At 35.4% G+C, this 25,092-nt stretch overlaps 2 protein-coding genes across 2 annotated transcripts; one reads left to right on the top strand and one right to left on the bottom strand.

Annotated features, from left to right (window-relative positions):
* Positions 1-4,875: 4,875 nt before the first annotated feature.
* LOC120329482 (very long chain fatty acid elongase 4-like) lies at positions 4,876-9,743 on the bottom strand. Its single transcript, XM_078118245.1, has 6 exons — positions 8,575-9,743; positions 7,596-7,783; positions 6,895-6,975; positions 6,650-6,821; positions 5,740-5,863; positions 4,876-5,011 (listed from the first exon to the last, which is right to left on the bottom strand). Exons 1-5 carry the CDS (start codon positions 8,630-8,632, stop codon positions 5,748-5,750), a joined length of 615 nt encoding a protein of 204 aa, XP_077974371.1. The 5' UTR covers positions 8,633-9,743; the 3' UTR covers positions 4,876-5,011; positions 5,740-5,747.
* A 2,398-nt stretch (positions 9,744-12,141) lies between these two features.
* LOC120329471 (bile acid-sensitive ion channel-like) lies at positions 12,142-25,092 on the top strand. Its single transcript, XM_039396113.2, has 11 exons — positions 12,142-12,274; positions 12,677-12,838; positions 13,670-13,904; positions 15,023-15,142; positions 15,810-15,959; positions 19,455-19,555; positions 20,121-20,233; positions 20,493-20,669; positions 21,771-21,941; positions 23,814-23,971; positions 24,427-25,092. The coding sequence occupies exons 1-11, from the start codon at positions 12,165-12,167 to the stop codon at positions 24,556-24,558; spliced, it is 1,629 nt and encodes a 542-aa protein (XP_039252047.2). The 5' UTR covers positions 12,142-12,164; the 3' UTR covers positions 24,559-25,092.

Genomic DNA, 25,092 nt, shown 5'->3' with positions numbered 1-25,092 from the left:
TATTTTTGTAGAAATTATTTTCTCTTTTGACAGAATGAGGGGCATTCCAGTAAGCGTAATACTCTCTAATACAATTTAGAAGTGATTTTTAAGCTAAGTATGTGGCAAACTTGCATAGGCTAATATTACGTTTTCCAATTTTGAGATTTGGTAATATCTTGTTATCTTCAAAACATTCCCCTAAAGTAGGTTTCAAATGGATATAATATGATTAATAGCGTGTATAACTGGGTAACTCTTTCTTGGTAATTATGTGTAAACGTTTCGGGCAAATATGACCTATTTTAAAAAATACGGTAGAATCATTGAAACCAGTAAATTAGAAGAGTTATATTGGTAGAAAATCAACGTATAAAAATCTATCCTCTTTATACCTTACCCCTTAAAAATCAAATACTCTCAAACAAAAGCATGACGGGTGAGGAACAAAGTAATTGACAAAAGAATTTCATTCAAAATTTTCAAACACCTATTCTCATTTCTCTTACTGTGTCACGATTCTAACTACCTGTGTTGACAAAATTAGAATACACGAATAATTAGAAATTAGGATGCCGGTTTGAACTTAGTTAGCACGTTAATGATCAAACGAAAACTTCGTCAGATTTCATAAAAAAAAATCTTAACATTTTCTAATTTATGATATTTTATAAGCATTATGTTCTGTAAAGTCGAACTCTAAACTATTATGCATTTATTTTTGAACTTCACAAATGTTCAATGTACTAGAGATGTTGGTCCAATATATATTCGGTAACCAAGTTCAAAATATATCAAAATACTTGATACACCGTTGTCTCGTCTGCTCTTCACAATACAGTACTTTCTGACACTTTTCTCCTTTTCAAACATTTTTGTCTTATTGTTCTACAATACTGTTGTTCGCCTGATTGATATAATATCGGAGTAAATTATTTTCGTATGAATTAGTATCTGTTTGTGACAGAATCGAGGCATTCAAGTAAGCGTAATACTCTCTAATTAAATTAGGAGATGATCTAAGATATAGTCCGTGTAGCTGTTACGGAAAAAATAGCGTCATTAGCGTCTTAGGCACAAATATATGAGATATAGAAATCCAATTTTCTAATAAAAAACGACCCAGAAATAAACTTTGATTTTAGTCGAGTCCGTACTACTTATACTAAAACGTACTGGGATAAACTGTAGGAACATGGTTGTGCACTTTTTCTTTAAATGACAATTCCTCATAATGTATAGCTCACGTCTCATTGACTTGCTCGGCGCCAAGGAGACTTGAGGCCAAGACGGCTGACGCACGAAGAACCGCACTGAAAAGCACCCCATCTGCAAATATTACATCCGCATAACTATGACTCATGGATTGCATCAGAAGAATTGAAAAAAAAAATGTACAAATGGAAAGTTTTTCAAAATTTTATATAAATTTATTTTTTTACAATATAGAGCTAAGTAGGCTTTTTAAAATCATAATTTGCTTCATATATATGTGAAGCATGCGTTCCAAATAAATTATCCCTATTTTTTAATAGTATGGGTTGTTGGCAATATCTTAAAATTTGAAGATACGCTATTTACTACTTATACTTGTTTTCTTAGATGTTATTATGCCGTACGAAAATCTACCCTTTTTATACCTTACCGTCTGAAAATTAGGTATTTGGGTCAGAAAGCATGTCGAGTGAGGTGCACATTAATTGACGAATTTCATTCAAAATTTTCAAGCACCCATATCCTCAATTCTCAGCAGTCACGGCCGTACTATTTATACCAAAACGTACTGGGATAGACCGTAGGAACAATGTTGTGCGTTCCTGCTCGAGATAATTGGAATTCCTCATAATATATAGCTCACGTCTCATTGATCTGCACGGCGCCAAGAAGATTTGAGGCCAAGTCGGCTGACGCACGAAGAACCTCACTGAAAGGCACAATATCTGCAAAATTGTAAACCGCAGCACTACTACTCTCAAATGGGACATATTATTCAACTGATAGGCCTACATCAGGGGTCACCAACCCGTTGCCCGCGGGCACAAAGTCGCCCGCGAGGACCACATGAGTCGCCCGCATGTCTGTTCCAAATTAATAACGGCGCTTATAAGTCAGCTACATCAATTCATTTTTGTCATGTTATTCTTTAATAAATCACACTTATGTCTTATTTGGGAACTGGGAATGACACTATGTTAATTATTATGGTAACGATCATCCTAACTTTAATTTGACCTCAGTAATGTGACGGGTCATTTAATACTGTCGCAATTATGACATCACACAGATGTCACCTTCTACGAACCCGCGTTTTTTCGTATCCGTTGATTTGTGGAGCAGCAATGCCAATAATACAATTATTGATTTCAAAGAAAAACGAAAAAAAAACCTACCATTTTCACGATGAATGGGAGGTGGATTCCTTTTACCACCATAAAAACAGCTTGCGTATGTCTTTTGCGGGGAGATTATAGCGACGACAAAGCGAAGAGACATGTCACACCTTGTCACTATATATTTGCCAGCGCAGTACGGGCAGAAAAAGCCCGACTTTTAAATCAAACAGCAATGCTATGTTACGAGATCAGTGTTTGGTTCAAGCTATCTTTGTGAATCAACATTTTTGACATGAACTTCACAAGGAACTAAGCACGGAATACGCCTTACTGATGAAAATCTGCAATACCCGCTCAGAATTACAGTGTCAAGTTACACGCCGAAGTACAACACACTGGTGGAAAGCATTAGACCAGATTTGTTCGATTTCGGTTTTCTGCTTGTTAAAAACAAGATATTCATAATAAGTTAAAGGTGTTTGTAAATGTAACATTCGGCATTACAACTGTTGAGTTCATTTCATCTTAGGGTTATGCAGGGTGTTTGTAAAAAAGTAGGAACGTTGTGGACCTGTGGTTTCCGAGGATACTAATGTAATGATCACTTTATAATCAATTTGAAAAACACTCATTTTGAAAATGGAAGTCTCATAGCTAGTAATTTATTTGCTACGTTGTGATAACCGTGTGATTTCCCTAAGAATCAAAAGGTTTATCAGTGGATCTACCTGACTAAATATCAGTAATTATCAATAATTGAAGCTTAATCGAGCAAGTTGACTTTTTTTAAAAGTGTGCATTGAACTGGTAGCCCTCGGCTTAATCCGGTACCCAGAAAGTAGCCCTCGGCTTCGAAAAGTTTGGTGACCCACGGCCTACAAATATACACCGCCACGCAGTGGTTCACCATAACCTTCATTAGGCAACAGCGCCACATTTTTCGCAAAAAAATACGAATCTATTTGCTCCGGTTTAGGGATTTATAAATGGTTTTTGTTTCGGGTCCGTTTTTTGTTTGTAAAAGCTCAAATTTTTCATTGCCTTTTAACAAATCAACAGTCAAACCTTTGTGGTATATTACAGGTTTCGTGTTCAAAAATAGACAAAAAAAAATGAGACGTACCGATTATTGACAACTTCTGAGGAATATAATTATCTTACGTCTTGTGTATTTTGATATAAAATGCATTATAATATAAAACAATGAGTATTAATTGGTTTCGACATAAAATTGGATTTTTAAACATTAAGGGCACGTATAAAATTTGATTATCTGTTTTATAGCGGATAACCAATATTAAAATTTATGTAAATTACGCCATTGGCAATGACGTCATCAAAAGTTATTATATATATATATATATAGATACTTGGTATATTTAATCTCAAATCAAAATTCTTTATAATCGTTTTCGAAATGTGACCTTTAGTGGTTCTCAATCCTTTTGCATTGCTTATGTAAGCATGTGGCCCACTAGTGGAAATATAATTGAAAACAACATAATAAAGACGATTACTGTTCGATTCAGTAGAAAAACGAAACAAATATACAATTTGATGTGGCCTGTTAGCTTGGTTATTTTTCATCTAAATTGTGAAAAACAAATTGAAGGTCAAATCGCATTCCCTTTAGAGAATTATTCGTGAACTATATCTATGGCCAAAATCTCGTTTCGCATAGACACGGCGTAGCAAATGTGATGACAATCTGTATTTAGTCTAAAATCTATCATTATCTATTCCTGACAGAAGACGCAGTCCCAGTTGGTAAATAATCAAAAATTGAAAAGATATTTGCCAATCGTTCACAGAGAGGCATTCAAATAGTCACCGCCGCGCGGTGGTTCACGTAACAACCATTCGATGAAATTGAAGATTTCAATACAACAATCTATTCTAAGGTTTATGGTGACTGGAGATATATCAACAAAATTTGTTGAATTGTCTGATAGATACCCCATTACTAGTTGAAAATAGTTGATATTCAATTTAAAAACTTAAAAAGAGAAGTTGTCCATTCTTGTAAAAGACCCGACCTCCATAAGTGAATGTTTGGCCTACTACATACTGAGTTTTACAAAGTTTCGTCTATATTTGACAGTGTAATAGAAAAAATATCATAGGAAAATGTAACTAACAGAACTGCTATAATTAAGTTCATACATTTATAATAAGATATATGAAATCTATATAATTGTACTTTCAGAACGATTTAAAAAAAAATGATTTTCTTTGTAAAGATTTTTCAACAAAATATTAAGAATAAAATAGTGAAATTTGGCAGATCTGTGTGATATTGTCAGACAAAATATCAAAATATTTCACGCCTTTTCACTCCCTACATACTTTTATCAGGAATGAACAAATGGATTAGCTTAATCCGATTTATCATTTTTATTATTCTTTCGAACCGATGTTCTTATCTCTTTTTTCGTGCATTTTCTGAGAGGTAAAGTTGCAATATTTGCAACGCAAGAAAAGCTCCCATTTTTCTTTGCTTCACATTTTCCTGGGGATATATTATGGGCGTCCTCGACGAAAAGTTTCTTATTCTTCCAATAAGTTTTAACATAGAAGTTGACAAATAAAACTGTAAGCGTTATGGCATACGTAAACGTTACTTTGAGGAGCCATGATGGGAATTCACATTTCATTCGTATATTATTTGCTCCATACAGCGCCAACGTAACAAACTGACTCTGCAAAGAAAAATGCGATGTTTATTCACTAATAAGCATGGCAGCTTGAATGCCTTGTATTAAGGCATTTTTCGAGCATTCCAAGTTAGTGATTTTTTCCACTTGCTTGCAATAGCTGTTTACTCAATCATTGTTTCATCATAATGTTAAATCAGTAATTATTACACAATAATTGAAATTTACTCGGTCGTTCACGCGTAAGTTCCACCTCGATAAATTGGCGCGAACTAAGACTGGGTCATTGTGTAAACTGCTTGTATTGGAAAGTGACTATGGTCGGAAGAACCTTTACGAGTTTACGGGAATACGTTTGTCTCAATATGTGTCAGGACTCTTCAATTACATAGTTTAGTCATGTTTATTCCTTCTACAGCCTCTTTGCATTATTCGCATAAGGATACACAAGCGCAAAGACATAAAGGTAGGATAGAGATAGTCTCGCGTAAGCCCAACTCATGGTTGCGGTACATTTCAGTAATGTTGACATTGAGTAAGTTTTAATCAAATAACTCGGTGGATGACTTCCAGTTTAGTGGTAGTAATCGAAAAACGACCCCGAAAAAGTCACGTTAGACAGGTCTAAAATTAGAAGCGGATACTTTTTTGGGGACTACTGAATTTGACAAGTTGACTCGCCTAAACCCTCTGTAAATATACGTCAAATAAGGAAATTTACTATATGACGTCATAATGGAGGATTAAACAAGTAACTATTACGTAATACTCACAATTTGTATCACTGTGATGTATTTCTTCCACCAGAGATATTTTTGCATGGTCCAACTGCACTCAATCCGTAGTAAGTGTACATTATGGCGTGAACAAATGAATTAATCGCCACGAAAAGTAATGCTATAATATAGAAGTTTTTAATTTCATAAACAGCAGTTATCTAACATGACGCGGGCCTATGAGATCCTATTGCTAATTAATTGTAGCTTTTTCTAAGTGATGCTACCAGACATATCACTTTCTCTAACCTATTAGGGCAGCGGTTGGAAAAAAGTCGATTTTCTGATTCGATCATTGAGTCCACTTCGTGTACAGATATGAAAATGCATGATACAATCAAGTGACAGCATCAGAATACTTACCTAATGTTAACAAATATATACTGCTAAAACATGGGAGGCCTTTTAGCTAATCGCGGTACCGGAATCGTATGCGATTTACACGAAAATATGTAAATTTTGTTTGACATAATAAAAGAGTGTTATCATGAATTAAAAAAAAACAGCAATAATGTGGGTGAAATATTGAATCTCGGAGGAAATTCGGAAAAAAGTAATAGCCTTCAAGCAACCATTCCCAGCTTAAATGCAAAAAAATGTGAAATTGATTGGTCCATCGGTTACGGAAAATAGCGATTTTTTCTCAAAAATGAAAAGAGATGAGGCCATTTATTTTCCGGCAACATGGACAACAACAATAGCAAAACGATCGATGCTCCCGTAGTATGTGTACCAAGATGGGGCACAAACTGAACATAGTATGTGTACCAGGTTAAGGTTATTAGGTTGTGCGCCATCTTGGTACACATACTACGGGAGCGGCAAACGATCAATAGGACAATAACGAACTTGACAATAATTGTGTTTTTCTTGTCAACCCCATTTATTTTACTACCCAACTACTTACATTGGCCGCCAGGAACGTATTTGATTCCAATCCAAGCAATACACAGCATTGATGTATGATGGTATATATGGAGAATCGATATTTGGTTAAATTTTTTTCTCAAAGCAAAAAATAAGGTTTCCAGCAATTCAATGTATTTTGAAAAGTAATACCACCATACTACTTTTGCCATCTGTAGTAAAAGAGAATAATTTAAAATAAAAACAAAGATAGAACAACTTTACATCGAATTGAAGTAAACTTACCCGGATAGCTAAGGGGTGGTCGGAGTAGTCAACCGGATAACATGTCAAATCTTTTCCAGATGCGTAAACAGCTACGGAACTCTGAAGTTTGAACAATGATCGATTTTAAGTAATAATGATGTAGTTTTAGATAACCATTTGGTGCAGACTTAAGTTTTCCGTTCCGTGCTTTTATATGGAATTCTTTAAGATGCCACCTCAATACGTCGCCTCAACTTACGGAATTTTGCTTCGGTCACGACCTTCCCGATTCAATGCATTATTCCCTAAACGTAAGTTTATCTACAGTCTATTAGTCTGTGACTCGAACCAAAGCTAAATCAACAGATAATTCAAAATGATATTGCTGGGACACCCGCATTCCTTGCTGTGATAGAACAATGTGTCAAGGTTCGAAAAATAACCCGACTAGGGGATATATACAAGCATTCATTTTCTGGCCTCCGTATGCCACTGGTGACCAAAGCTCATTTTAGGTCCTTTCAACGTGTCTGTGTTTTCGTTTACTCTGTACACACCTTATTTCGTTATTATCTCCAAAATGTTTAGTTTACAATGTAATCGGTACCGAAAATTGAGTCATCTTTAAAAAATCCAATATTTAATTTAATCGAATAATTGCGGCCCGTGAATATTGCTACCCAATTTTTTAAAATCAGATTTTCGTTATTTTGCTTCATTCTTTAATCGAATATACTTACCTCATAAGTCATATATAATGAAAGGAGCACCATCACAAAATTATAAAAAACTATAATTTTTCTCATTCCATATGCTGGAAGATTTGATGTAATTTTTCTTGCATTCCAACAAAATAAATTGTAAACAATTCCAATCCCGATAGGCCACCATGGACTGTAAACGAGAGGCCATTCGCTTGTTCGTGTGTCTGAGAAAAGATTTATGATTTAGTTTTATATATTTAAATTACAACATAGCAAAACGAGACTTTAGCCAAATACACATGTCGCAGCAAAGTACGTATACTACAATCTGTTAGTTATAGGAAAATATATGGTCCCCAATCGTCATTTGAAGAGAGAGATTTTAGTCTGCCATATAGACACTAGGGTCGATGTTTGGGCGTTCTTACTTCAAATTTGAATCTGTGAACCACGTTTGGTGAATATCACAATGCAAAAAAATAAAACTATAATTTTACATTCATTTGACTTGGCATCAATTATTAAGGCCAATCGTCATTCAAAGAGTAAGGGTAAAGGTTGCCATATAAGAATCGATTTTTGGCAACATTGCAAGTAGTAAAGTAACTTCAAATTTGAATCTGTGAACCACGTTTGGTAAATTAAACAATGGGAAATACTTGGTTTTAATATGAAATATATTAATATATATGTAGACTAGCATTGATAGAATCGGGAAATTGGTCTATCGAAGGCTTAGACCAGAGATTGGTCTATCGCAGCACAGGACATTTCCGCAGCCTACGTAGCTTTCGAAACTTGGAAATATTGATCCACGTGGCAAATGTGGATATGTTAGGAATGTTTAACTCTACATGTAGCTGCACTTTCGTGATAAATTTTGATTGTAGAACATGAGCTATTCTAGATGGCAGTCACTTTGAATCACATACCACACCACCGCCTAATGAAGTACAGTCGTTATCGAGTGTATTCATATTTTACTGATAGAACTCGTTTAACCAATTGTACAAACCTGCTTTTTTGTGTAAAGTGATGTTTAACGCACTAACCATCTCTTCCAAAACTTTCATAGCGATCTTCGAAAGCACTTATCCAGTTAGGAAAAACTAAAACTGGAAATGTATATGAAACATGTTTTTCTTGAAAGATAACCGACAGTAAGAACTCAAATTTACTTCGCTCAATCACTCACGGCATTTCAGACCGAATCAATTCTAAGCGGATAACACAAAATAAAAAATGAACGAAAATTCCATTACAACTCTCCTAACTGTTGGCTAGCGGGGCGAATGGGTGCGTATCAATCTATTCATTCATCGCAATCAAAGATAAAGCACATGACGAATAAGGATGTCACAATTTGGGAAACAGATGTGAGGCCGGTACCCCAGTTAATCAAAAAATTGTCAGCCGGAACCGACTGCTAACGAATATCGTTATATGAGTTATAAGTGTTGTTCATATCTATTATTTCGTGATTCAAAGTAAGCAAATAACTTTTCAAATTACCCAGCACATTGTTAGCAAGATATATTATACTTCTGTGAATGTAACCCCCCAAAATTAGTACAGACTACTTATAGTCTAGCGCGGAAATTTATAATTTAACGTCACAGAAGTCGCAAATGTTTCACTTTGTCGTGACCCAAACTGAGTACTTGGAAAAAAATCCTGATGTCTAATTTGCTGTGCATTTCAGCGTAGCATCATCCTAATCAGAGACTATCAGCTTAGAATGCTTTCTCGACCGAAAACGCGACAACACCTATATAAAAATATTATTTTTAGGTATTTCGTGCACAAAATTTATCGTATCATTACATTGCTATTTTTATACTACGTAATTAAATTCAGTCTAGCGTTGTTGCACTGGTAACTCACTGTGGACGGTTTCTATGGCAAGACGACTAGCTGTATTTGCCTCTTGACTACACCTCACGCATTTGCTCTGTCGGATAGTCTTGACTTCATACAAATAATTTCACTCTGACTTTATTCTAAGTGCTGATTTGTTGCCTTCCCACCTACCAACCAGTCAATAAAATCCATTTTTAGATTTTATTGACCATGAGCGCATTTCAAACGCGTTCTAGAGTTGAATGGTGTTTGTAATGTGCGAATTATGCATGTTCATACCTAGTATCTGGCATCGCAATTTGCTGAAACGAAAAATCGATTTAATACCGGCTTTTGAGAAATAAAACTTTATAGTCTGTAGCATATGTTTGAGTATATTTCTTCTTATTGTGACGCTTAATTACAAATCGACCGACTTTACTATTAAAACATCTGACTCTCCATGATTACTGTTTGTTGAAATGCAATCACGCACCAGAATTTCATTTACATAATACGATGTGTGGCTAATGATGAATAGCGCCTTCAAGACAGAAAGTATGTGTGATCCAATTATTATCAAAATTTTGAAACGGTAAACAACTGCGCTTTCAAATATACTTTCTAGTTTGATAACACAGATTATTTAATAGCGGTAAAAATTTCGGTATTTTTGCTAGTTTTAATTTTCGTTTGTTTCCAATATGAGTATCATTAAGTATTTTTACAATTATGTATATATACACGTTGTGATGCATGAACTTTAGAACTACGTTATGTTTATAACTTTATTTTTTACCAAGAGAAATTCCGCAATATATGCGGAGAATTAATATCTTAAATTATTAAATTAATCGAATGGTGAAAAAACTGAATTATTCAAAATAATGGAGAAAAAAATTAAAGAGGCATTACCAGCAATTTTTCATTGTAAAAGAATTATTTTACTTTCTTTTTCACCAATTATATTCTGTATGAGAGCGAGAAATAACTGAGTGTATTTGTTGTTCATTCAGTCTACCCACTGTCTGTATTCCAACACGACATCTACGAAGAAAACCATTCGGATGGCGATTTAGGCCATATAACCACCTCGTCTTTTGAACTTAAATTAAAGAAAAAACACGGGGGGGGGGGGGGAGGGGGATGCAACAATGGCCCTTTGTGGCCGTTTAAATTTGAACATCTCGCACCCAAAATTATTGGGCAGAAAATGTAGATATGGATCATTTGGGCTAATTTTCCTGGCTTGTTGTTATGATGCAAGAAATTGTTTAAATTGCTTAAAAATGACGGAAGTCGTAAACAGCTATTTATTGCTTTTATTCATTGTTTTTATTATTTTTCAAAGTTTCTCCGATCAATCTGTAGCCGATATTTCACTCAATATTTTTATTATATGTTTTATATTACGTCATGGGAACACTTTCACAATAAATATAGGAAGACTAGTATATGAAATTTGAGTGCATTGCTATCATGTATTCTTAATAGTTTACTACATGATGCAAAAATGTTAGTGTGTAGCAATCACATAGAATACGTGATTATTATTGTAATTTGATGCACGGTAAAGGAAAACAAAGTCAAAAGTGGCCTAGAATAACCTACGATTGAACACGCGATGCATACGTGAAATTTCGGTCCACGCGTAGAATTAGGTATTTAAATAATTTATTACAAATGCATAGGATTTAAGTTTTCTTTTCCATATATATCTGTACCTATTACTAAAATAAAACTTTTACATATTTCGCATTTTTTTATATTTTCCGGTCAGTAAATAATTCCAATAAGACTGGACAACAGCACATACCGTATTTATCATTATTCCTTTCATAGATTACATATAATAAAAATAAAATAGATACATTTTTAAAACATTCAACTAAAAGCGATTAAATTGTATTCATCCATCTTCTCCGAATAATGAACTAAAGATTATTCTTTGAAGAAATAAAATACAAAAACAAAGTTAATTATTTATCACCAACGTTAACATCAGTTGAAAGAATAGAAATGGGCTTAAACCAGAAATTTAAAATTCTAGAACGGGTTCTCTTGTTCATCAACAACGGTTTTGCTTCCTTTGAAGCCTGAACACATAGCTCTAAAATAGACCGAGTTCTCGGATCATCACGTTATTCTAAGTTTGCTCTAACTCGTACGAACCCTCCTGAATCCCATCGCTGAATTAGAGCTAATATGTTTGCGCAAGAATTGCAAATCTATAACATTAAACATTCATATTAAAGTATATTTAATCTGGTCCCATATTGTCTGGTTAAGGAGACAGCGTTTATTTCATTATTATTCAAGGAGGTACCACTCAGTAAATGACACGTCACTATTGGAGATGGTTGTGGTAGCGAGACTTAATTTGCAATGATGTGCATGTAAAAGACCAGTTTGAGACACGAAATTAGTTCAGTATGTCGATTTGGTGCCGCATGGCGAGTTAAACCTTCAGCAAGCAATACAGTGTTTATAATGTGAACTAACTTCGATTAATCCTAATTGTTAGTGTCAGTATTGATAGCCGAGATCCGGTTTACTAGCCTAACTTACCCTGCAAATGGGTGGTGCATAAACTCGCGTGAACGATCCAATTTTCATACGGATATCTAAACTGTGGGAACATCTCTTCGCATGCACAGTCAATCAAGTTCTCACATAGATAGAAAATTAAATGTCTGCTTTTGTTTAAATTTTGTGTACCACTCAGCATAAATGCAGTTCTAGATTATACAAACTCAGCTAATTATAATGAATGATAAACGTCGCACCGCTTGGGATATCACGGTTGCTTTCTTTAATCGAACAACCTGTCATGGACTGGATCAAGTTACGGAGGCAGGACGACCAATCATTGGAAGGTATAGAATGGTGCAACCATTCGGAGATTGGTCTTCCACTCAGGGCTTTTTTAATAAGGGATATTGATAAACAGCGAGATGATTTACTTTTTATTTGTGGCGGGCCTGTCGTACTAGCTTTTTATTGGAGACGAAGTGTACATATGCGTCGTTTTGCTGCATTGTTGTTTGGGTCGTTATAATTGTTATTTTAAAAAATTCATTTTGAATTTTCAGTACTTGAAAATGGTTGAATTAGCTTAGTTGATCCTGATTTTTTTCTGGGTCCTATTGAGCGACGTTCCCTCCCAAACTTTCTCAGTTTTATCTTAATTTATGAGAATACTTTTATATATGACAAATGGAAACGTTTTTATACGATCTTTGTAGTCATAAGTTTGAGCATTGCTCTCTTGTTTATAGACTCATTTGGCTGCTTGTCATCATTGGACTTTTTGGAGGAATGTGTTGGCAGTTAATTATCAGTGTTCAAGAATATACATTGTTTGCGACCGATACCGAACTGCACGAGGAATTCGATTCGTACATCGATTTCCCTGCAGTTTCAATTTGTAATTATAACAGGTCTGTGAATTTTTTTATGACGAAACTTTTGTTTAAAATTGGGTTCTGGACAAAATGACACTTGAACGAAAAAACTAAATATTTTATAAAGTGATTCAAGAGTCTTGCTGTAAAATAACACAGATATATATTTGCAATGTTTCGTCTGACGCTGGTCAGATTTCCGTAGAGATACAATAGTTGATTGATGTATCTCTGAGGAAATCTAACAGTACTGGACAGACGAAACGTTACAGAAATATGTTTGTGTTAGTGTGCAGCAAGACTCTGGAATCACTTAGGATAGTTATCTTCATTCTTGCTTTTGCATCCTTGCATTATATACACACGGACCCATCGACACAAAAGAATAGAAAAAGGATAAGTAGTTAGTCCCGTAGAAACACATTAAATATTATATATTTTTCAGATACCAGATTTTTGGTAAACCCGTAGTATGTGTAGCAGGTTAGGGTTAGCCCATAATTTTATCCCGATTTTCCTTATTTTAATTCTATTACACGTTCGGGGACTGTCTGTTAGCCAAGTGAATATATACTCCCTGCTCTTTCAGTCCCTTCATACAACTTGATGTAATGTAGGCGAACAAAAACGAGTTCGGCGACTGCCTTGTTAGCCAAGTGAATATACCCCCTACACATAGGTCTCAGTCCCTTTACACAACTTGATGTAAAATAGGCGAACAAAATTAGTTACCTGCATATTGGTACACATACTTCTGGAGCGCCAGATTTATTCTGGTTTTGAATCACTTAGAAATTAACGCTAAGTATTAAAAGAATTCATCTGACAAAAGTAAAAAAACAAAAACTATATAAATACTTTTCAAAGGTTTTTCAACATAACTGACCGTGCTGAATTAGCCGCCGTTGATGGTTTGATTAGAACCGCTTCTCCCTTGAAACGATTAGATGATGACGTAGTATGGGAGCATGCAATTCGGGAATATTACAAGGATCTGAGTCACGTTCCACTTCTGAGCAAAGAAGTCGAGAATAGAGGATGGCCATTGAACGATAAGACGATTTCAAAATGCATGTTTACGCAAAAACCATGTACTTATAAGGTTTGTTATTATGATAATTTTCTGTTACGAACATTCTTTTTAACAAAATAGATTTATTTATCGTTTCTTTTCGGCCAGGAAATAGCAAAAAACAGTGAAGTTTAGAACTGTCACTCGTATGATTTTGCTAGAGATCCTCAAAAACAAATGAATGAATTTACAAATAATAATATATTCTATTATATGTTCTCAAAGTCCCACATACGACAATTTGTAGAAATTCAGGTTGATGGTTTAAATATGTAATTCAAGAGTCTTGCTGCACACTGACACAAATATATTTCTGTAACTTTTCATCCGACAAAATCACAAGACAAGCAGACCTCAGACAAGCAGTTTGCGACAATGACAAGAAAAGAGCAATCATCCAGTTTAAATATGGCGATAAATAAATTTGTTTGATATTGATTGTGACCAAACAATGAATAAACAAATATTTATATTCAGAAACAGATTGCGACATAAAAATACGATCGGTTCTCGGCATGGAATAATTGTTCCGCGGCGTGCTTGATTTTGCAATAAGTTTCACTAGAACATTTGTCGAAGTGTTCTAGGCTCAGATCTTGATAGTCGGGGTTCTTTTAATGTGATGCAAATTAAGGCATTGAGAAAGAATTGGGAGCTAGTCTCGCGCACCTCTACTGATGGTTTAAAGTTTGAAAAATTTACCTGCCCACAAAAAAAGAAGGGATCCCAAAAATTTGCAAAGATCTGAATTTTTATTTTTGGAAGAAATATTTTGCATAATATCGATGTTATTACTCAATTTCTAATTTACTTTTACTTTCTCTCTACACTCTAAATCAGAGGTGTGAAACCTGCTGGCCAAATGCGGCCCACAAGAAAAAATTGTGCTGTCCGCGAAAATGTTTTTATTAATTTAGTTTAATCTGGTACGTGTGAGTAATTACAAGTCTATACCTGAATACCCGATCCGCGGTTTCATCCAGTTAAATGTATCTGGCCCTCCTGTATTAAAGGTTGCACAACCCTGCCCTTAATAAAACTACTGTTTCACGGAAAATTAAGTATATACATTCCAGTAAAAAAATCAGTAAATATACTAATGTAGTTCTAATTTTTCACATTAAAAAGTAATTGAATTATCTTTACAGGATTTCAAAACATTTATTACACCCATGGGTCGGTGCTTCACTTTTACGTCTAAAAAAAAGATTATACAAAGCGTTCCTGGAAGTGGACATGGATTGTTATTAACCTTAGACATAATGCAGGTAAATGAATTAAGCAATTTATTGAACACAAAGTGGACCTATGAATCGTTTTGTTATTATGTTATTTTTGTGGTTGAATTTGTAAGTATTTTCTTCTTCTTGTTGTTGTGAAAAATCGCTTTTCTCATTTTGCTGAACTAATTGCTTTGACATTTTCAGTGGTTGAAGTTTGTATTTTTCTAGAAGACTATTTCAAAAATTTCTGTGGTTTCTATGTGATTCGTTTGAGATGACGTCATCGGAATTAAAAATTGCGCACCGTGTGACGGTTCAGAGACTGTGGTACCGGTGGTCTACTCTAACAGATTACAAACCCGTAGTTCTTTGATTTGATCTTCGTGTCCATATATTTGAGCCTCGCACTCTTGTTATTCATACTTCCATACTTCGTTGTGCACAAATAACGGTGTTCCTGAAGTATGCGTACCAAGAGGCGGACACCGGAACGAAGTATGTTAGGGTCAGGTCAGAGTTAGGTCATAATTTTATTCCAATTTTCTTTATTTTAGTTCTAATACGAGTTCGGGGACTATCCAAGTGACTCCCGTAGTATTTGTACCTAAAATTACAGCCTAACCCTAACCTGGTACACATACTACGTTCCGGTGTCCGCCATCTTGGTACGCATACTTCGGGAGTACCCAAATAACTTTAAATTCTATATCAGGACTATTACTCTGAGCATCCTGAATACGGACGCCCCGAGGCGGGAATAAAGGTTCACGTCCATGAACACGATGAAGCTCCTAAAGTTGAAGAATTTGGAGTAGGAATTCCCGCTGGACAAATGGGTCATTTGATTGTAAAGAAAGAAGAGGTAACTCGTTTTCAATGAATACGCAATACTTATTGTATTTTATGGCACATAAGGTGCACCGTAGCCTATTATAAGACGCACTGTCAATAAATTGCTAAGATTGGGGTATTATTCATCGTGTCCGAAAAATTCGCCGCAGGAAATTTCGCCGCATAGGAAAGTTTGCCGCATGAAAAATCGCCGCAAGAGCATTTTGCTGTAAAACAAGTATTTGTGATAGCATGAAAAATCACCTCAAGAGCATTTTTCTGTAAAGCAAGTATATGTGATAGCATGAAAAATCGCCGCAAGAGCATTTTGCTGTAAAACAAGTATTTGTGATAAAAACAGTTAGGTTTATAGGGTTAGGGCATCGTTTCCCAACCTTTTTGGGTCGCGGACTTTTTTCTTTCTGGCGAAAACCTTTGCGGACTCAACGTGCCTTTATTGCAACCGTACTCTGTGTAAAGAAGTAATAAAACCAAACACAACAGAATTTTAACGAATTTCAAAATCGGAGATTTGTCGCAATTACGCGTTTGTTAAAGGAGCCGACCTTTTTAGTGTGTAAACCAGGGGTGGCCAACCTATGGCGCATGCGCCAAACGCGACGCATTGCATGATTAGAGGTGGCGCATTGCAGTTTTAACCCTTTTCATGCCAAAATTGTTAATTGCACTTGGCTTCTCCACGCCAAGCCGTTTTTTTGCGATTTACATGGTGACTTTTGATTGTACCTAAAATCTATTCTCCTTACTCCACGTCGCCCACTTACGGCTTGTTGGAATTAGAAACAACAGGCGATTATCGTCGTTAGCTTTTGGCCGGACTTTATGACATTCATTCTAGACTTTTAGCAAAAGTTAGTAAAATTTACTATTTTTTCCCTACTGAAGTAAAAAGTTCAGAACTTCTGGAAAAATAGAAAATCGTCATTTATCAGCTTGAAACATGAATTTTCTATTGCACAGACTTCCCAAATATCTCCCAATAACCATTGAACAACCAGTTGAATTGCCCAAGCCTAAAAAAATTATTATAAATCAACCCACAACATGCTGGAAATGACCCCTAAATACCACCTTTTTCATCTAAACTTCAAATGACGGTTGTCAACAAAAGCGAAGCGTAAAATCGCTTGCTGTGACGCAAGTACTAATCTCGAAGAAGCCTGGAGTAAAATCACGCGACGCTAGGTCAAACAGCTGATTAGCAAAGGCCAATTAGAATCGAGGGTAGAGTAGAGTAGATATTATTACTAAAGGCCTGTTGTCACAATATTACGCCTAACTTTACTTCATAATCGTACCTTTTTCTCTTCGTTGTTAAAAACAGCTTTATTGCGTAATGCTCATAAGACAGAATGCGTTTTTCTCCTACTTTCAGGAAGGCTGTAGTTTTGTAGTTTATAAATTTATATAATTTCAAGAAGCGGACATTAGGCGTGGGAATACAAGAGATTTACGGCGCATCTGAAACATTATGTTTAAAACGTGGCGCATGGTATGTGAAAGGTTGGCCACCCCTGGTGTAAACTGTAAATGGTCTTTTCTGTCGCTCAATATTCAGTCCATGACAACGAAGGGAATTTAAAACTTCTTTCTATTTACTCTCGGTTGCGTCGACTCATGACAAGATGAAAGCATTACTTTTTAATGCCACGGCAATCTGCGAACATGTTAATGTGAGAAGATATCGCCCGATTATATTTAGTTTTAATACATATTTTTTGCGATCTTGCGAATTTGTTATCGCCGTTAGAAAATTCCTACTATCTGCTATAAATTTCAAAAAATCTTTTTAACGAAATAAAAGCAATACTACTCAGGGAATATCAAAGACAATACGTGGAAACAAAAGTGCGTGGTAAAGTGTTCGATTATATTTTGTTTTGATTCGTATTTTTGTGAATTCGACAAATCTGAGCTGTTCGCACAACACTTACGGCGCTCCAGTACTGTACGTACCAATGTGAGGCAGTAAAGCGTGAGGCAGTAAAGCAAAGAATTCTAAAGGAAAATTCCCTGATACGTATACTACGGTAGCACCCGAAATTTTGCGATTTGCAACGTCTTAAAAAGCGTTTTAATTGGTCGCGGACCGTCATAAAACAAAACTTATGGTGTTCTTCGTTTTATTTTCAGTATATTGTATTGCAGCTTTTCAATTTAGAAATCCAATCGTTTGATTAAGCGACGCGCAAGTGACCTGTCGCGTCACCTGTTACCAAATTTTCGAATAGTAAATTGCTATTCAAATAGTTGAATATTCGAATATATGCCCAGGCCTACCCAGTATCCAGCAATTATTAACTCGATTAATGTTATGTGAATAAACTTGCTTTTTATGTTTTATGTACATTCTAACGTGAATCGTCACATGGCTGATGATTGAATTGGACGAAGACTTTGAAAAAAGTGTTTGTGTTTCTGGCTCGTTGCGGACTCATTCAAGCGCTCCGCGGACTATTTGAGACCGCGGACTCGGGTTGGGAAACACTGGGTTAGGGTATTCTCTTAAATAACGAATATTTTTTAAATAAAAAGGTACTTAACATCTTAACTGTTTTTATCGCCAATACTTATTTCACAGCAAAATGTTCTTGCGGCGATTTTTCCTATGTGGCGAAATTGCCTGCGGCGAATTATCCTAGAACCATTATTCATACATAAGGCGCATATATTATATGATTAAATGTGAATATACTTTGCCAGTATAGCCGTGATTATTTATATTCATCCAATTACTTTATATCAAAATTTACTATATCTATCAGTAAAATATTTTAAAAAATAAGTGAAATATCTTTTTTTACGTACCAATTCCGCATGTAGACAAATCGAACAAAAAAAACCAAGGCAATATTTGCTAAAATTGAATCTTTTGCAATACAAAATGCATCCCTGCTCCACGACTAAAAGTGTCTCAAGAGCGTTGTAGTTTAGAGTAGTGTTCCTTAAACTATTTTCATCACGACCAACTTGGCCTGGCCAATTATTTCGCGACGCTCATGAACATTAATGAGGCCGATGTGCTTGCATAATTTGCACAACAAATCGAGTCTTGACTCTATTTTGGTCTTGGTGGGTCTCAGTACTGTTTCCAATTCTTTCAAATTTTATCGATATTTTATTTTTACAGCCCTGAGCGCTTTCGCGACCCACCGGGGGTCGGGACCCCCACTTTGAAAACCCCTGATACAGATAATTACTCTGTAATTACAGTTATATATAGTTCGTTTTTTTCACATAGCGGAAACTTTATATAAAAATTCTTAATTTTAAGAACAAGTGATTTTGACTCAAACACACGAAGCGGCATTTTAGTAAACTGTACTATTTGAAACGAGAATACGTAATTGCAACATGTACCTTGTGTTATGAAATGTTTCAATTTCACCAAAAAGGATTCAAAATTATATATATATATAAGATATACGTGACAATGTAAATTTTAAAACAAATTGTAGTGTAGGTATTTGTTATCTCCTGTTTCATTCACGTTTCAATTCAACAGAGAAAATTAATGTACAAACCATGGGGAATCTGCAATCCAACGCCGATGAAAATGCTATACAGAAAAGAATATACGTTTTCTCAGTGCATGACGGAGTGCAGGTCAGTCAAATCTTTTTATCGTACAATAGGTTTCACTATGTCTCACGTTTTATTTTTAGTTTTATTATTCGTTCATTTCCTCGTTTATACTTGTAAATATTTACACGTTGATGTTGTCGTGATATCGTTGTCAGCCTACTCAAACTAGAGCTGTGACATCCCACTTGTTTTTGGACTAAACACTAAAAATTCAATGCTATTATAAAATTGCGCCTTGGTAAATACCGGTTGACGTGACGATTGAAGTAGTAAATGTACAATAAGGAAAACAGCTGTGAGCTAGTGAATTCCACTTGACTGAAGACATCCTGAAGTAAACATTTAGAAATGTGACTATATTGTATATTGGGCAAATTGTGTATATTTGCTCTATCAATTTTTTTCAGAAAAATACACATCAGGCTATTTTGCAGGCATTGCAATAACGCCAAACAATATTCTACTATTTTCATAAAGTTGCTTCTGTCTATGGAATTGGTCTATAAAAACTGCTAATATGGATGATTTCATGAATGTATGCGTAAACGATTACATAACCAATCGAGTAAAACCATTATTGTTATAGAGTTCAATATATTGTGAAAAAGTGCGGATGTAAACCTTATTGGTCTCCGATACAAGAAAGAGCACCTGAGTGCAGCGTTGGGAGAATCCTTGATTGTGGCGGCCCTGCTGAAGGTACATATTTCTGTCCGCTTATTTAAAAGTTAGAATTAGTGGAACTTTAGTACGAATGGAAAAATAGAGAAATTGAACTTCCATCGTGGTAGAAAACGCTTCTATAACGCAATTAGTTCCTTAGAATCGGTATATATACAAACTAGTCAGTGGATCTTGTGGCAAGCATATTTCAACCAAAGTACGCTAACTTTACAAAATATTCATGTTGAATGCGTACCTCTATATATATATATATGAGATTTTTTATTATTTTTAGCGCTTTCTTTGACATTGACCCCAGCAAATTGTAGTTGCGACCAAGCATGTAATTCTGTACGTTATGAGCATAGATTATCTTACGCAACATTTCCTGGGATTGAAGTCGGTGAAAAATTGTCGAAAGAGCTTCATGAATCTGAGAATAAAAAGGAGATTACTGACTTCAAGAATATAGGTAAATGACTTATATATTGTGGACATAAAGACGTCGCTAGTTCCTTATATTTTCTTCTGTGTTGCCATTGATATCTGTGTATTGAGAAATGTTGGAATGCAAACTATCTTTCTGGATATCACGTTGACACTTGATTAGGGCGCAATGCTCAAATATATGGACACGAAAGACAAAACGAAGAAGTATCAAATTTTTTACAGTACCGGTAGTCTGACAATCAGATTACTGATGTGATCACGGAACCACAGCACGCAACTTCGAAGTGATAAACGAATCCCGTGGAGCACACGAATATTTTTGATAGAGATAAAAGCAATGGACCTTTCCCCGACCTTTGACCCCCGAAAAATTTTTCCTATACTTTACCATTGCAAAATTTTCGGGGCTATTTTAAGAGTGCTTTTCCGAGTTGGCGCCTGTAAAATGGGGTATGTGTTTCAAACCACCATTATGATTCATCGCATACAACAATCTCTTTTTTAAAACTACCGGTAAAGAATTTCAGGCTAATCTATCACAGCTATTTCTACACTAATTTTTATTACTGCAATTAAATTAAAACTCCTAGGAAGACAGAGTGATCATTGAATTATCTGATTTATATTTAAGTTTCCGAAACACAACTGAAAACTAACGAATAGAGTTCAAAAACGCAAAAACGTATGGTAATGTTTACAACCACGCTTGAAAATCTGTCTGAGTGAGAAAAGTGTCTGAGCGGATGCGAAAAGGGGACATTGTTACGTCACGTTTTGCATCTTGCTGATTGGCCAATGTCACTAAGTAAACAAGGAAGTCGATGCTCGGGGAAAGGTTCATAGCCTTCTGGTTACAACAAACAAACTTGACCCACTGAAATTTTCAAAGCCATTGGCCAGTATTTGAATAGAAAAGCAACTTTTTGACAAAACGATCCATAGAACCATTTTGTGTCGAATTAACTTTTCTTCGGTATTTTTATATATATATATAGATCTGAAATTTTAATCTATTGCACTTTATTGCAATGTTCATCAAATTGAAGGTGTCTTTATGGTACGCTTCTTGATACCGAAATAGTGTAGAAGATTGATTTTTGAAAATGTCAAAGTTTTATTCCAGACGTTAAAACTTTGTTGATAGGACAAAAGTTGAATTTAACGGAATTAGATCCATATCGACTAAAGTTGAGCCAATACAGGGAAAACCACCTCATGCTGGACGTTTATTTCGAAAGTCTATCATTCACAAAAATATCCCAGTCGAAGAAAGTCACTGAAATCAGTTTAGCAGGTAATACTGGTCATAGTGTTGATATGACGTCATGAATGTGATTAATGAACAACTTAACAATATTTGACAATTTAATAAAATCTAGATCAGTGGTGGGTCGCGACCCACGATGAGGTCGCGTGAAGGTTTTTCGGGGTCGCTTACTTTCTGTCAATCATGCGCACACAAGTGACTAGGATTCGGAAAGTGAAGTTTATATTTGGTGTGCAGGTACCGTAAAAATATGTAATTTCGGATTTTTCAGTAATAATTCGACCATTTATTGTCCAGGCGGCGCCAAAATTGTTCAATACAACTTTCATGTGGTTAACCTCTCCAGCGGGTCGGCGCCAATAATATTTTCTTTTTATAATTTTTTTGATCATGTTGCATCCCAGTAGTCGATCCGCTGGTAACCGAATCCGATTTTTTCCAGGCTGCGAGAAATTTTGTCGGTTTGTTATTTTGTGCTAGTGCAGCCGCTCGGTTGTTGAATATACAAAGCAAAGAAAGCATTTAGAAATATGCCCTTAATTAGGTGTTTGGCAAGTATGGTATTGATTGCCAGGCGGTGTCTTGGCCGAGTAATTACACTTTAGGTTTCGATCAGTTGCAAAAACGCTTTGTTAATTGGCGCATGTGTCTGAAAAATTTTACAAGTAGGCTACGTCTTTTGTCCACACCACATCGCCTCCACATAAATGCGAACTTTTTTGTATTGCAATATTACGTGTTTAGACGTTTCATACATAATTTCCGAGCAGTCAAACACAAAAACCACAACAAGTTCTGTTATAATGAAAAACATTTAAAATATTACACGTTTTTTTATTTTACTTTCATGCTCTGCTATATTTTCGAATTAATAATGGACCAATCTGTAATATGTTAACGTTGAACTAAAAATAATAACACATTGTTTGAATAACCTCAATAAGCTTTTCATTGTATCAAGTCTGTCTATGTTTCGCCAAAAAAACGTTATAATTGTGATGTAATAGATTTTTACACCGTGGTTTTCACACGATGCCATGTGTTACGAAATCTTCCAAGGTTTCTCCGTTTTCGGGCGCATTGTCAGAATCGTTCAAACATTTTTGGGACAATGTTCATCGTCAAAGTTACTCAAAGTTTCTAGTTGTGGGGTCGCGAGCATCTGTAGGCTTTGACTTTATGAAAATTGGGGTCGCAAAAAACCACCACTGATCTAGATTCAAAGTGCCCAACCAACGGACCGCGCAGTTTATTCGCTTCTCCGCAGGTTATTCTGATATTTGTTTTGATATTTTTCTGCCAACGTAGCCTCCTGGTACATGGTTGCGTAATAATGCTTTTTCGCTTTTGTTCCCGAATTCGAACGCAATTGTCATCGGTTATAGACAAAGAGTCAAAGATGTAATTAACAAATGTTTTACGCTGACATCAAATTACCACAAAGCTAACAATATGGCAATAATCAACTCATTTGGACACCAGTTGTCAAGTAAAATGTTCCTGAAACCGTCAAAAACTTACTACTCACTAAATATTAACAAAATTCGATGTAGCTAGACAGCCATGAGCACCCAACGTTTGGCCATTTTAAAATTTTTAGTTTGACTAGAGCTGATTAAATTTGTATAACGTGGTCGCTATAATAGCATTTTTTTTCTTTCCCAAAAATCGATTGTGCGTCTTATAACTTATAAGTCGTCGCGCCTAATGTATGAGTCAGGTATGGCTTATGCTTTATTGCTTACACTCAGAACCAATACCAGTACAGGTTGCGCCCTAAACCCAAATCTAATTAATTAGTCCCCAGTGCGCAATGTGGTCCGTAAAATACGATATATATATATATAATATATTCTCACGCGAATCACGCACAAACCTATATTCTTTGATGTAACACAGGTGACATCGGTGGGTTACTAGGTCTTTGGCTTGGGATCAGCGTCGTTACTGTTGGCGAATTTGTACAATTTTTTGCTCAGTTGTGCTCAAATCATTGCGATTCTGACGATGACGAAGAATCATCTTCCTCATCCGCCTCTGGGTACTCTCTGGAACGGGTAGGTAGTACTGATAAGGCTGTCGACGGCGTGCTATTTTATCTGCCAAACATGTGAATCATGCAAAAAACAATTTTAAATAAATAGCTAACTGGCATTCGGTGTATCCGTTTGCATACATACATGAGCGAACTAATATAGGAAAATCTGTTTAATTAAACAATGCACGTTTTGCGGTAATAGTTTTTAATAGCATTGTGAATGCGCAACTCTTACTCTACGTATCAATCATAAATACATTCATAAACAGAAGACGCTAGAGAAAGGTCGTAATATCAAATCTAAAAGAATAGTGGCAAGCCGGATAAGTATTTAAATTAAAAGTTTTGAACCCTTGGCGGAATTCCTGGCTGCCACGGAAACCAGGCTGAAACCACTGGTCTAACCCAACTATGCTATCGAAATCTGCTGACTGTATTTGATTCCTCTCATTTGAGATTCTCTTTTGTTTTTAGAAAAACAGAATCACTCCAGTTATTGTAACGGTAGATTGTTCACCAAACTCACCTTCAAATTATGACGAGCCTCCGTATTCTCCACCGGAATCACGCAATAGTCTTAGTGTATATAGTATTTATGACATATAATATGAACAAATATGCTTTTTACTGGTGACCTTATGGATGTTTCCCGGATCCTTAATCTCAGGAAAATTCTTACTGCACTTTTCCATTGCAATACTTTTTATGCCCATTTGAGAGTGTTTTAAAAGCTGACGCTTATAAACTGGCTAACTTATTTCATAACCTTCATATTGACTTGAAATATTTAACTCAACTGCCGTTTAAAAGTACTGTGATTGTTATTAAATTGAGTCTGGTTTACCGCAGGTCTTAAGAACTAATTTTTGATTTGTGAAACTAAACTACTACTTTCCCAAAAACAACATGGACATTGAAACCACCTGATTTATACTTATCTTACGTTACCTTTCGGCTATAACTGATTAGCCAATGTTACGGAAATAATCAAGGAAGTCTAGGCTGAAAGAAACAATCATTATATACAGAATATGCTATTCAAATGAATCTTCTTGTAAATAAACTAGTTGTCATAGCTACTTGCGTTATTAGTTTTGCAATTGTGTACTCATATACAGTGTTGTAAACTAATTAAAATTA

Source organism: Styela clava, chromosome 12 (assembly GCF_964204865.1).
Source record: "Styela clava chromosome 12, kaStyClav1.hap1.2, whole genome shotgun sequence".
NCBI lineage: Eukaryota > Metazoa > Chordata > Ascidiacea > Stolidobranchia > Styelidae > Styela > Styela clava.
The sequence above is the reverse complement of the archived record's forward strand: the minus strand, read 5'-3'. Positions and strand labels throughout refer to the sequence as shown.